This window comes from Salvia hispanica, chromosome 1, assembly GCF_023119035.1.
Source record: "Salvia hispanica cultivar TCC Black 2014 chromosome 1, UniMelb_Shisp_WGS_1.0, whole genome shotgun sequence".
Lineage (NCBI taxonomy): Eukaryota > Viridiplantae > Streptophyta > Magnoliopsida > Lamiales > Lamiaceae > Salvia > Salvia hispanica.
This window is the reverse complement of record NC_062965.1, coordinates 323,174-338,250: the sequence shown is the minus strand read 5'-3', so window position 1 is coordinate 338,250 and position 15,077 is coordinate 323,174. Positions and strand designations below refer to the sequence as shown.

Genomic DNA, 15,077 nt, shown 5'->3' with positions numbered 1-15,077 from the left:
TCCAAACCATTCATGCAATGCTTCTTCTCCAAAACGTGACAGTCTTGCAATATGTAGTCGACTCTCGCATTAATAGCCACTCTATTCTCTTCTGACCATAGCCTGCTAATATCGATCTCCAATTTTTTCAACCTGCGAAAAGGCCAGACATAGCCACTAGAATTGAACATGAATGTGGGGACAGCAACAACGGTGAGTTGTTCAAGAAATTGTGATTTTTCCAAGCAACGAAGAAACCTAGGTAGATTCTGAAGGCTCTTTAGTTCCACCACAGACACTTTCTTGAGCAAAGGCGCCGATGGCTCCACCAATTCCACCAGCTCATGGCAATCATGAATCTCCAAACTGCGGAGGGATGGAAAGCTCCTCCCACCACTTGGATATGCTATGGACTTCAGATTTCGACAGCCTCTTATAGTCAACTGCTCCAGAGAATCCAGAGCATGTAAACCATCTGGCAATGCTCTCAACATGGGACAATGCTTTATATCCAATTGAGAGACACTATGAGTTTTACGGAATAACCAGTTTGGGAGATATTCCAATCTATAGCAGTGGTGTATCTTCAAGGATTTAAGACGAGGAAATACCTTCACTTCATTGGAAAATTCTGTTTGACTCCTCTCGCTCAAATCAGCCATATTTAGCAGTAATAGACTTTCAAGTGATGGAAAGATGACTTCGTCGCTATTGCCAGTCCAACAGAATAAAGAATTTATAGATCTCACACTGCTCAATTTGCTCAAACTAAGAAATTTGAGATTAGGCAACTGCCCCAACGTCGGAATTTCTTCAAATTCTTGGCAGCTACTCAGTGTTATCTCAATCAACCTGTCAAGCCTCCTTTCAACAATCCATGATGGTAATCTTTCGCCTTTGAATCCTGCAATCTTTAACACCTTTAGCTCTTGGTGAGGTTCGAGGCCTTCCAACACAGCCACAGCCTCATCATCCCTTTCTCTCTTGTTTTTGAGAGACTCGTCTTTTCTTTCACCTTCCCCATTTTCAGCCCATTCTAACTCCAAGGTGCTTAGTCTTTGCTTCTCAGATAACTTTGCTTTCTTCGCTTCTTCAATGTCAGCTACCTTTTCCAGATTCTGAATAGATAGTCGTTCGAGATTGTCCAAACTCCCCAACTCTTCGATAGTGTATCCTTTCAGCTCGGCCACTCTGAACTTGAGAGCTTGCAGATTAGTTAATCTCCCAATCCTAGGAGGCAACTGCACACCACTCTGAATATAAAAATACAGTAAATTAATTAAGTACTCAAAAGTACTAGGCAGTTCCCTCAGAGACATTGTCAATGCATACAACCTTTGCAAGCAACGGAGTTCACAAATCCAATCTGGCAAAATTTCAATTTGTGTTCTTGAAATATTAAGATGCCTCAAATATATCAACTTACGAATGGAACTCGGTAACTCAGTAACTTTATCACAGTTGAGAGTAAGGACATTCAAATATTTGAAACTCGAGAAGACGGTGGTTTCAATAATTTCACCTTGGAAGATCAACGTACGCATATATTTGCTTGCTTGTTTTGTTCTTTCATTTATATCACCATCACCAACTCCATGATATAAATATCGAACTTGATCGGCTCCACTTAAAAGAGAACTTGCGAGATCATGCATAAGATTGTGCATCACGCAACTTTCAACATTTCCATAAGCATCTCTCTCTTCAACTACCAATAAAGAGTTGTGTACAAGATTATTGAATACGTTGTTTCCCACAGACTCCATGTCATTTCTTTCATCATGTTGGAGAAACCCTTCTGATATCCATAGCTCAATCAACTCCTGCCTCACTATTTTGTGACCTTTTGGGAAAACCGAACAGTATGTGAAGCACTTCTTCAGTGACAGTGAAAACAAATTATCAAAGCTCAACTTCAATATCTTTCTGATACGATCTCCTTCATCTTGTGAAAGCCAATTATCTTTGATTGAGTGCCATTCTTCAAAAGATTTATTGTGCAGTACTCCACCAACTACCTTGGCAGCTAATGGCAAACCTTTACATTTTTTTGCAATCTCAATCCCAATGGCCTCACATTGTGACGGAGCATCCTCTTCACCAAATGTTTTTGCTTTGATAATTGACCAACAATCTTCCTTCGGTAATCCTTCCAATTTATATGTTGGAAGTGCATTCACGGTGGTAGCCACCACCATACTTCTGGTGGTAACAACAATGACATTTCCGTTAATAGAACTAACGCCCAACAAGGAATTGATAAAACCATCCCATGTGGGACGATCTTCATGCCAAACATCATCAAGAATAAGAAGATAAGATTTATCGTTCAAAGCTTCTTGAATCCTTTTCAGCATATCTTGCCTACTCTCAGTTTCAATTTCATAATAGGAACAGAAAACCAACTCCATGAGAATATTCTTGAGCAGGGCAATTGGATCAAAAATTTGAGAAACATGCACCCAAATATATGATCCAAACAAATTCTTTTCTTTTAGAATATTAAAGACTTTTCTAGTCAAAGTAGTCTTCCCCAATCCTCCCATTCCCACAATGGCGAGGATAGAAACACGTTCATCGGTTGTGATACAAGAGGTAACCTTTTCAACTATAATTGACACCTCCTCATCTCTTCCAATAAAATTTGGATCAAAAGTGAATGAGTCAGTTACAAAAGTAGCATAAGGCAAAGTGGGCTCATTGGTGGCAAGCATCTCTTTGAGGCCAAGGTCGGCAGCCTCTTTGTCAATGGAATACAAAATCTCATTGATTTCTTGGATTCTAAGAGCCATACTTCGGGAATGTGAAATATTAACGCATGATGAGGAGAGGCATGATAGTACCTTTTGTTTCATGGGTTTAATGGGCTTGTTTGCTTTGGAAAGGAGATAATAGTTGAACTCATCCAAAACATTGTCAGCTATGATGGTCACCTCTTTAAGCTTGTCGAGCCACCTTTTGACAGATTCACTGGGAATGGTACGATTCTCGGCGTCTTCCAAGAATTTCTGGAGAGCATCCATATTCCCAGTCAGTTTTGCCGCTTCTCTGTTGAGACCTTGAACCCGTAAGAACTCTTTCTTGGTGCGGTAGATCAGGGTTTTAACAAGAACTTTAATGACGGTGGTCGCATCTTCTCCCAACATTCTTTCAGCTGATAACTGATTCAGAGAAAGGGAGGGTTGGAGAGGTAAATGAATAATTGGTGAAGGGAGAGAAAGTGAGACCTTATTTTTTACTACCTCCGTACCAATAAATATGCAACATTTGTTTTCCGGCACAAGATTTTATGCAGTGGTGTTTTGTGAGTTAATGAAGAGAGATAACAACCCTCTTTATTGTAACACCGTACCACTATTTTAGGCCATTGGATCTGAAAATCGTGTGCTTGTCATACTGCCACGTGTAGAACACAGAGGGGTAAAATAGGAAATTTCTAATTTTACGTTACCAGATTGCAGTGTTGTTCATTGAATATTGCAGTCTTACCACAACAATATTGCGCTTTACCACGGCTTGCAATATCTAATCTGATAGACTACAATATCTAATACAATAGACTGCAAACCCGTGTTTTTTCACAAAACTTAATCCTAGGCATCCATAAATGAGATCTAACGGACTATATTGGTAGTATGATATTATTTTAACTATAGTGGCACCCTAGTGCACCCCTATATAGGGATGTGTTAAAATGACAACACCTTTTAAAGTGACACTGTGACACCACGCTACACTGCAATATTATAAATGCTACACTGCAATATCCAATACACTGCAATCTATAGATTGTATTCCAGCGTATGGATATTGCTGGCAGGAAAAATTGCAGTCTAGCGTGGTGGATATTGCAATATCCAATACACTAGACTGCAATCTATAGATTGCATTCCAGCGTATGGATATTGCAGGCAGAAAAAATTGCAGTCTAGTGTAGTGGATATTGCAGCCCGAGAAAATGTACCCTTGAGTATTTTTTATGATTGCCACATAGTAACTGATTATTCGTCCATGTGTACAAATGATTGGCTAGGAATTGTGATATGGTATTACTTTAAGAAGTGTTGTCATTTTAACACAAACCTATTACTATATATAGAGAGAGAGAGATAGTTTTGATCTGTGCAAAACTAGATTTAAATATATAAACACAAAACAAAATTAAAGGATGACTTAAAATGATTTTAACACGACATCAAACCCGTATATATATTAATTTCCTTAAACTATGATTAAATTTTCAGAATCACAAAAATTTATTTTTGCACTTTATAATTATGTTATTATAATCCTAACATTTTCTTTGTTATTTTCTTTGTAAGATGTCTTTGGTTTTAGAATCTTTAGAGAGTTAGATGTTAGGTATTTGAAGAGGACTTAAATACCAGTATCTAATCTACGAATTTCTCATATTAAGAAGGTGTTGAATCTAGTTCAGTGATCGACCTAGCAACTTTAGATACGCTAAAAGGCAAGAGGCATCAATTGGCAAATAGATTGAATGTGTGCATCGAATCCTAGAATTCTACCTCCTTTCCATATTATCTTAATCACATCTTATTTGAATTTAATTTAATTCTGTTGAGTTAGTATAATTAAGCACAAGAACCCTTTTGAATCATCTATTTAAAGATTACTTCATTACTTACAAATTAAATTATTTATAAAGGTTTGTTTTAGTCATCAGTACCGGTTGATTGGTTTAGTTTGGTTTAGTTTTGGTCATCTGTCAGGGCATCCACAATGGTGGCCCTCTTGGACATGCTCAATAAACTTGGTCCTGCCCATGAAAACTTGGTCAGTACAACTGGTGGCCCTCCGAGCCACCATTTTTTGTTATATTTCAAAAATTAAAATTATTTTCATACATTTTTTTATTATATTTGAATATTACTAAAATAAAAATTATATGCCAAGATTAATTTTTTAAAAATGCTTACATTAAAAATGAGTGAATTGAAACCAAATTTTCGTCGTATCATAGATAGGGGAAAATACAATGAAAATTTATTAAAAACAATAAAAAAAATGACGACACCGCCCGCCTACTCGGTGTCGTTATCGGAATCCATCACATCTTCTTCACCACCACCGTTGCCGTTGTCGTCGCCACCGCCGCCACCGCCCCCACTGTCGCTTGCACCTCCGCCACCGCCCCAACCGCTTATAAATTAGGGTTTAGAATTGAGAATGATAAAAAAAAATAGGAGGAAGGAACATTTATTATTTATAAAACAATTTTCGAAATAAAAAAAAAAAATCGGAAATGGGGGAGGGCCGCGGCTCTCGGCCCGTGCAGTGGCAAGCCGCGCTTCCCGCCCAAGGGCCTCGGCCTGGCCGAGAGCTCACCTCTCTCTCGTCCACCCCCCTGGGCCGTCTCCTCCTCTCGCCTTGGTAGTGGGTGGACGCACCTGGGCCGACTCCGGTCCAAGGGCCGCGGCCCGATGCTCTTGATGGCATTTTCTTTTCCATTTTGCTAAGATGATTAGAGTTCTAATTTGGCATAGTTATTCATATTATGATTTGGTAAAAGCTTCATGATAAAACAAATCATGATAAGGCTCCCATATAAACTTGGTAGACGGTAGTGATTTGACGGTTCTCCAAAAATTCAAGTGTGTAGCAAAAAAAAAACTGCTCTTTTTGACGATCAAGGCTCTAAAATATGCTTATGTTCTATCAAAGAACTATGATTTTTCCATTATAATAGCTTTTAAAATAATTAAAAATATAAATCAACAGCACAATTCCAGTTCAATTATATACCAAAAATCACCAAAGTAATGAAGAAGAGACATAAAAATAATAAAATTGAGTCTAATTAAACGGCAAATCTGACAACGTAATGTCAAACACTCATTAATTCCAATAGTTAGTAGACATACCTTAGAGTTCTTCGCAATATCTCTTTCTTCTTTTCTCTTGGAGATGGATATTATCGATAGACCGTTCTTCTTCTTCTTGTATACACTGAGTTGATTAATTATTATATTGTGCATTGTTCAATTGGATCCCATGTCATGATTATGGATATCAATTTCACTTTATTTAGCTTTTTCATAAATCTAGAATATAATTTAGTATTCTTATTATTTATTTTTATTTTAGGATTTGATTTGTTTGATTAGATTTGAACTTTTTTTTTGCAATTATATTTTATTATAAATATTTATAGAGTACATAGAATAATAAAAATGAATCATTATCTTTCTATGATTTTTCTATAAATTCTCTGATTCGTTTGGATTCCGACCCTCCATCGCCACATAATTAAACATAACAAAATTAATTAACAGGTCATTAGTGGCTTAATTGTCAATCATGGAGGGCGGAGGCACTGTATTTAATTACAAGATGCTCTAACTATTGTTTTCCAGCGTGCGATTAAGAAAATATTAAATGTACAACTTTGAATGAATTAGTGCAAGCTAACTGGAGTCCATTTTCACCATTAAGATATATTATAAGACATCAAGTTGCTTACTTTTTATTTAAAAGAATTTTGCTCCACTAATTAACTTTTTCTAAAGGCGTTCAAACTTCTATTAAAGTGGTCGAATATAAATTTGTCTTTGTCAAGGCGTTCAAACTTTTATTGATGCCGTTGACTATATATTTGTCTTTGTCAAGATCCTTCCCAAGAGAACATAGATTTTGTACAAATCAGAGAAATTTGAAGTGTGTTAATTGACCGTGTCGAAAAGGATTTTTGTAATTCACGAATGAACGTAGAAAAATATGCAATATGTAGTGGTAGATGTAAATTTGGATGCAAAATGATAACAAAATTAATGATAATTATTTGTATAGAAAACAATTTGGTTCATTTCAAATTAAGATCCAATTCATAAAAATTTATTTCTTCCCTCATTTTTTTATCCTGAATTTAAAAAGGAGTGCTGAATTTAAATACAGGTAGCTAGACTTGTGAATTAAATAATTTCCACAACGAGTTGACAACCAATAAATTTGAGCTTTAGTAGTTTTGAACATTTTTGGTATTCCAGGCATAGCACCTTACACAAAACAGTATAGTTAATATTAACAGGTCGAAGCAATTGATGTTTTCATATTGTTAAGTGGTCACATGATCAATTTGTATCTACATCTGTATACACATGTTTGTGCTATATTATTTAAACTCAATGTGTCAAAGAAGCCAAGAGATTATACAATGAAAGTTGTACTATTGGAATTTAATCAGGGCAGTTGGAAGGTCTGTGGCTAAATAATGTGCAAAGCAAATCAACAAGGCTTACGCGCTTAAGGGGAACCACGGAAGCCCTGGTTGATGGCATTGTTTTGATTCTGGAGTAGGCACAATTGGTCCGAGGAAGATCCGCCATAAGTCGAGTATGATGGTGACTAGCATTGCAGCACCTAAAGCATCAACACCCACTCTTGCCAACTCCCAACCAACACTTTGTTCCTCATCGATCCTGCGTTCCCAAATGAGCAGATCAACAATAGTTTGATACTTCAATAACATGAGATTCAAGTTCTCACTTAGGTCCTTAGTTTTGCACTGAACAACGATAATTTAAAACTTCAGTTATAAATTATGATCATGAATTATCATTGACATCATATGCATATACTTTGATTCCAAATTTCAATACCAAAATCAAAGTGAAAGTCTTTTTCTATTGTAAGCTAGCCTATGTTCATAAGAGAGAAAAAGAGAGGAGCAAATATTACCTGAAAAACATAGGGAAACTAACAAAGAAATAAATTGCATAAAACAGGCAGCCAACTTTGTACATGACCGCTCGATCGACAAATTCATAATAGGGAAACTGCACATCGTCAAATAGGAGATCAATAGAAAATATCAATATATAAAAGGCATAGTGATAAATACCAGTGTGTGTTTTTGTGTCTTTACTTGCATTGGAAATGGCTACAGTTTCCAGATATGCTACGAAATACGAAAGAATTAAAATCCAGGAAGCTTTAAACAGCCACTGTGTTGTTTCTGGTAAGTGAGCGACAGAATGCTGGATTCTGCAAAGTGTCATATTAGAAGAAAAATGGTAAAACAAGAAGCAGACGTGCGTGAGAAGGAAAGTTGTATGAGGTACCTGCAAAAAGGTTTCCATGGTCAGTTTCAACTATTATGAATTAATAAAAATGTACACATGATTTTTGGGCTCACATTATTCATCCTCCATGACGGGAATGTATATGAGGCACCCAATACCGCGAAAAAATAGTGGGTGCAGAAGTAATTTCCAACGTAACTAAAGAGAATGATCCAGAGACTAGGCTGGTATAAGAGAAATTTCTAGTTACAACAAGATGCAAGATAAAACAACTCGAACAAGAATCTTTATCCAATAACATTATTTATTTTGAAGCATATTGTATGAAAAAAAAAAAGTTAGCTTATTCATTTGCATGCTAAACAAATGGGACATAACTTGTTTTGTCACAATCTAGTACTAGTAAATTATTGCTCAGGTTATATGTCATGCAAGAGATACGAGTTAACATAACCTTGTTAGATAAGAAATTCCACAGAAACAAGTGAAAGCATATTATAAGACAAAGATGATTAGTTTAGTCATATAAATGTTAGTAATTCTCAATTGGTGTAGTAGAAAATTAAAAGTACTTACTTTAACCAATAACGATCTTTCCAACATAAGCTCCTATCTGCCTGAAAGAGTTTAAGAGGAATAAAAACAATTTTACAAATATGTTAAAGCTTATATCCTTATTCACATGATTTCTGCAATTAACATAAAACATGGCGCTAGTTAACAACTAAGTTTCTATCATGACTTCACAATATGCATCATATAGGGGATAGGGAACAAACGAATCAATGCGAGATTCAGTTGCCAGAAGAGCAATCAAACTGTGCTTTACAAAAGCAGGCAAAGCTGAAACAAGTCCAAGTAAGAGGTAAAATTCTGGCAAAAGAATAAGAAATTCTAGTCAACAATCTCATCAATCTACTAAATCAGTGAAGCGAATAACTAGGAAGGCAAAATACCTGGTAAAGTTAATAGGGGACGACAACGCCAAGGCAGAGTGTGAGCCAAAATGGTGTGTAGATGAGAAACAAAACTTGAGCCCATCTTTTGCGAGCCACTTCACCACCTACGCAATTCAACAAAGCCGCATAAATCAGCAATTAACAAGCACAAATTTACCTCCCATTTCTGTCTGCAATTCGGGCTGCAGAAATTAAGCAGCCACAACTTTTGAGTGTTAATTGCTACTACATCTCGCTTCAGCAATGTTATGATGATTGATTACAGCAGCTGTGTTGAGCTAAATCAAGCTCAAGATGTGCAAGTTAGAGGTTTTGATATTGAGACTGCTTTGGGCTATCTTGAGCCATTGGATGGTAGTTAGTTAGATGTTTTAATCACAGCCGTCCATTTGTATCTAGCTGATTAATAGAGTAAGTCTTAGATTGTGGAATACTCATTCACAAAAATCATCTCTCTCGTTTTGTATTCTTCCAGAAATTGAATAAGAAATTCTTTCCCTAAATTCTTGTGTTCTTCTTTTAGTCGTTTTCAATTCCAGTTAGATCCACAATTGGCGCCGTCTGTGGGAACGCCGGTCGCAGTTTTCCCCAAATTTTGAGCTGAGAATTGAAGGTGAATTTGATCGCGATTCTTGAAGATGGCAGCGCGTCTTGAGGCTGAAAAATTCACCGGCAACAACGATTTCGGACTATGGAGAATGAAGATGAAAGCGATGTTGACGCAACAAGGGCTCGCATCGGCTTTGGAATCGAAGCAGAAAGATCAGAAGGAAAAAGGGGTTCTCGATGAAAAGGCTGTGTTGAAGCAAGCCGAGATCGAAGCCAAAGCCCATAGCACGATTGTATTGTGCCTCGCCGATAAAGTATTGCGGGAGGTGGCAAAAGAGACAACCGCTGCGGGCATTTTGACCAGGTTAGAGGATCTTTATCTCACGAAATCTTTGGCTAATCGGTTGTATATGAAGCGAAGATTGTATTCCTATAAGTTCTTGGAGAATAAGGGGGTGTTAGAACAACTGGAAGATTTTAGCAAAACCATAGATGATCTTGAGAATATTGATGTGGCTATAGGAGATGAGGATAAGGCAATTCTATTATTAAATGCTCTTCCTAAATCTTTTGATCAACTGCGAGATGCGATTTTGTATGGGAGAGATAAGGCCATCACTTTTGTGGAGGTTCAGACAGCAATTCGAGCTAAAGAAATCCACAAAGGGGGATGGGAAATGAGGCTAGTTCATCTGTTGCAGAGAGCCTCAATGTGAAGAAACATAAGTTCAAGAAACAATTCAAGAAAGATCAGGAGACATCCAAGAGTGTTCAACATGATCAAAAGGAGACTCGTTCTTGCCATTGGTGCAAGAAGCCCGGTCACTTGAAAAAGGACTGCTATGCTTGGAAGAAAAAGCAGACACAGGCTGGTGAGAAGATGGTGAACGCCACAGATTGCCCAGAAGAGAGTCAAGAGCATCAGATTCTGAATGTGATGGAAAGTGGAATTGGTGGGAGATGGATCATGGATTCAGGCTGCAGTTTCCACATGAGCTCTAACTTGATGTGGTTTCTTGAACTGAGTAAAAGTTCTGGGACAGTAATTTTGGGCAACAATCAAGTATGCCATGTGAAAGGCATTGGCTCTGTGAAGCTGAGAATGAGTGATGGCTGCATCAGAATTTTAAGTGATGTAAGATATATTCCTCAAGTTAAGAGGAACTTGATTTCCCTTGGGCTTCTTGAAAGAAAGGGCTGTGTATTCTCATCTGCTGAAGGAAGAATGGTGGTCAGTAAGGGTGGAAAGGAAGTTATGGTGGCTGAAAGGAGGGGAAATTTGTATTATCTACTGGCAGAAGTGCAAGTACCTGATGCTGAAGCAAACTCAGTGATAGAGGATGTGAAGTTATGGCACATGAGATTGGGCCACCCTGCAGAGGGCAGTGTCAGAGAGCTTGTGAAAAAGGGAATCATGCAGGCAGAATTGAATAAGGAGCAGCTCAAATGTGAAGAGTGTGTTCTTGGAAAATCAAAGAAGTTGTCCTTCCCTAAAGGTAAACATCTATCCACCCAGCCACTAGACTATGCACATAGTGACCTTTGGGGTCCTGCTCAAGTAAACTCCATAGGTGGAGGCAGATACTATATGACGATTATAGATGACTACTCTAGAAAAATGTGGATTTATATACTCAAAGAGAAATCAGAGGCTTTCAAGAAGTTTTCAGATTGGTGTTCTGAGGTTGAGCTAGAGAAGGGAAAGGTGTTGAAGTGTCTTCGCACTGATAATGGGTTGGAATATCTGTCAAGGGAATTTGATGATTATTGTAGGAGTAAGGGCATTAAGAGGCACAGAACTGTCCCCATGAATCCACAACAAAATGGTGTGGCAGAGAGGGCAAATAGAACCATTATTGAAAGGGTTAGGTGTCTGCTACTCTCAGCTGGTATGGAGAGGAAGTTTTGGGCTGAAGCTGCTTCCACAGCTGTTAAATTGCTGAATATGTGTCCAGCTTCAAGCATAGATGGTGATATACCTGACTTCAGATGGCATGGAACATTTGGAGATTATTCCAGATTAAGGATATTTGGCTGTAGAGCTTTTGCTCACATCAGGCAAGGAAAATTAGAGGCTAGAGCACAAAGATGTGTGATGCTCGGTTATCAGTCTGGAGTAAAAGGATACAGGCTATGGTGTGTAGAGCCTGGGAATGCCAAGATCATCATCAGCAGAGATGTGGTTTTTTGGGAGAATGAAATGCCATTTTTGTCAGAAAAATACTAAAGATGATCAAGGAAGATTGACTACTGATTTTGAGGTGGAGCCTGAGGGTGCACCACCTGATGTTGAAGATCCTAATAAGGATCAAGAATTCAGTGAAGATCATGGGAATAATTCTGATTATAGTCATCCAGCTGCTGGTACAGAAAGTCTAGAAAATTATCAACTTGCTAGAGATAGAGTGAGGAGGAAAAATGTGAAGCCACCCTCAAGATACTCTGACTCAGAAATGCTTTTCTATGCTCTCTGTGTTGCTGAGGAGGTGGAGTATGGTGAACCAGCTTCCTACAGAGAAGCAATACAGTCCAAGGAAGCAGATAAGTGGATGCTAGCTATGGTGGAGGAGATAGAATCTCTTCTTAAGAATGGAACCTGGATACTAGTTGAAAGGGTGGAAGGCAGAAAGATTGTGAGTTGTAAATGGATCTTCAAGAAGAAGATTGAATCAGCAGTAGAGGGTGATCATATCAGATTCAAGGCTAGACTAGTTGCTAGAGGCTTCACACAGGAGCAAGGTGTGGATTTCAATGAGGTGTTTTCTCCAGTTGTGAAACATACTTCAATTCGAATATTACTTGCTGTTGTTGCTAAAAAGGACTGGGAAATGGAACAACTTGATGTTAAGACCGCCTTCTTGCATGGTGAGCTGGAGGAAACAATTTACATGGCTCAACCTGAGGGTTTTGTCAGCCCGGAAAATGAAGGAAAAGTTTGTTTGCTCAAGAGGAGCATTTATGGATTAAAGCAGGCAAGCAGACAGTGGCACAAGAGATTTGATAATCACATGATTAGTTGTGGTTTTGAGAAGTCTTTGTATGATGAATGTGTGTATATCAAGAGGAAGAATGGGGTGCCTGTTGCTTATCTTCTACTGTATGTAGATGATATGTTACTTGCTGGAGCTTGCAAGAAAGAACTTCAATCAGTTAAAGATGATTTAAAGGCTGCTTTTGATATGAAGGACTTGGGTCCAGCTAAAAGAATTCTGGGAATGACCATTGTTAGAGACAGACAGAAGAAGTTGATCTGGCTGACTCAACATGACTATGTATCTAGAGTTTTGAAGAGGTTTAAGATGGAGAATGCTAAGGAGACAGCAACTCCATTAGCCCAACACTTTAAGTTGTCAATAGAGCAGAGGCCAAAGTCAGAGGCTGAAGCTGCCGAAATGCAGAGGATTCCTTATGCGAATATAGTTGGGAGCATAATGTATGCTATGATCTCAACAAGGCCAGATGTAGCTCAGTCAATTAGTGTGATCAGCAGATTTATGGCTAATCATGGAAGGGAGCACTGGAGTGCACTCAAATGGTTGATGAGATACTTGAAAGGGGCTGGGGATTTTGGCATATTGTTCAGGGGTGATGATGAGTACATGGGTGATGCAATAGTTGGTTTTTGTGATTCTGATTTTGCAGGAAACATTGACAATCGAAGATCACAATCTGGATACATCTTCACAATGTTTGGAGCAGCTATTAGCTGGAAGTCAAGTCTCCAAAGTGTAGTTGCACTATCAACTACAGAAGCTGAATTTATGGCTTTAACTGCAGCAGTGAAGGAAAGTTATTGGTTGAAAGGTATAGCTGCTGACTTTGGTTTTGAACAGGGAGCTATATCAATTGGTTGTGATAACAACAGCGCATTGTGTTTAGCAAAGCACAAGGTATACCATGAACGAAGTAAACATATAGATGTTCGTTTGCACTTCATTAGAGAAGGGATAGAAATGGGTGAAGTGAAAGTGTTCAAGGTGCACACAGATGACAATCCAGCAGATATGTTGACAAAACCATTGCTTAAAGACAAGTTTGAGCTGTGCAAGAAATTGGTGAGTGTTTGTAAGCTGAAGACAGAGTAAGGTTTGATCAATCAAGGTGGAGTCTGTTATGATGATTGATTACAGCAGCTGTGTTGAGCTAAATCAAGCTCAAGATGTGCAAGTTAGAGGTTTTGATATTGAGACTGCTTTGGACTATCTTGAGCCATTGGATGGTAGTTAGTTAGATGTTTTAATCACAGCCGTCCATTTGTATCTAGCTGATTAATAGAGTAAGTCTTAGATTGTGGAATACTCATTCACAAAAATCATCTCTCTCGTTTTGTATTCTTCCAGAAATTGAATAAGAAATTCTTTCCCTAAATTCTTGTGTTCTTCTTTTAGTCGTTTTCAGTTAGATCCACAAGCAACAACACTACACAAGAGTATGAAACTGATATTAGAAAAATCAATAATGTCAAAAATATTAGGGTAGCAGTGACAGTAAAAATATATACCCAAATATATTCGTAGATGTATAATCAGTAAGAAATCAAACAAGTTTGTAAATAAAGGGAAACAATACAATAAATAACTAATGGAAAATAAAATACTCCCTCCGTTCTAGATGTCACACTTGAAAGATAGTACAAAATTTTAGGAGATGCTATTAGAATTTAATTTTATCATTAATGTGAATGAGAATCTTTTTTTAAAAGAGAAAATGTGACATTTTTTTGTGGGGCTAAACTAAAAAAGAAAGTGTAACATCTATTATGGGACGGAGAAAGGAACATAAAAAAGTAATCAAAAAAGAGAAAAAAAACAAAAAAACTAAATACTCCCTCCATCTCGACAATAGTGATGAATTTCTTTTGGACACGAGAGTATGAGAGAAGAAAAAGTAAGAGAGATAAAGAAAAAATAAAATAAAAAAGAGTGAATAAAGCATGACAGAGTATTAATAGAGTATGCGATTATTAAAGTTTTGTTTTTCGTTTTAAAAAGAAGAAAATTGATAAGTTGTGATGGAATAACCCAAAATGGATTATAATGGGACGGATGAGTATAAACATTTGTGGATCTAAATATTCTCAACATTTTCAACAAATGAATTGGTGCTATGGCAGCCCGGAACAGGCCGGTAGAAAAGAGGAAGTGGGTGAGGAATTATATAGAGTGAACTTGGGCCAATATATTTGGTCTTTTCAATTGTTTAGGAAAAGGCAATTATTTGGGCCTATAAATTGTTTGGGCCTATAAGTTAATATAATATTAACTTAAATATCTTACTATAACTCTTGAATAATCGGCACACTATTAACACTAATTTTGGAAAACTAAGATTACAAGAAAAAATGATAAGAAAAATAAATAAATAAATAAATAATAAAGTAGAAATTTTAGGAGAACAAAAATTATAAAAAATGATACACAATCATATATTTTCATGTTAATATGTTAATGAAGTATAAATAAAATACAACAAACATTTTTTTCCTCTATATTTGTATGCCTATTTAATATTTATGCTATATTAAAATGTGGAAAATATGCAATTTTAG

At 37.2% G+C, this 15,077-nt stretch overlaps 1 protein-coding gene and 1 pseudogene across 1 annotated transcript in view; both read right to left on the bottom strand.

Annotated features, from left to right (window-relative positions):
* The window catches only part of LOC125205791 (disease resistance protein RGA2-like), a 6,163-nt gene extending 169 nt beyond the window's left edge, over nucleotides 1-5,994 (bottom strand). The window contains exons 1-2 of the mRNA XM_048104918.1: nucleotides 5,865-5,994; nucleotides 8-3,140 (exon numbers count right to left, since the gene is read on the bottom strand). Coding sequence (XP_047960875.1) covers nucleotides 8-3,140; nucleotides 5,865-5,978 — 3,247 coding nt within the window. The 5' untranslated portion in view covers nucleotides 5,979-5,994. The remainder of the gene's footprint in view (nucleotides 1-7; nucleotides 3,141-5,864) is intronic.
* Nucleotides 5,995-7,028: 1,034 nt separating this feature from the next.
* LOC125205785 lies at nucleotides 7,029-9,144 on the bottom strand (annotated as a pseudogene).
* Nucleotides 9,145-15,077: the final 5,933 nt, after the last annotated feature.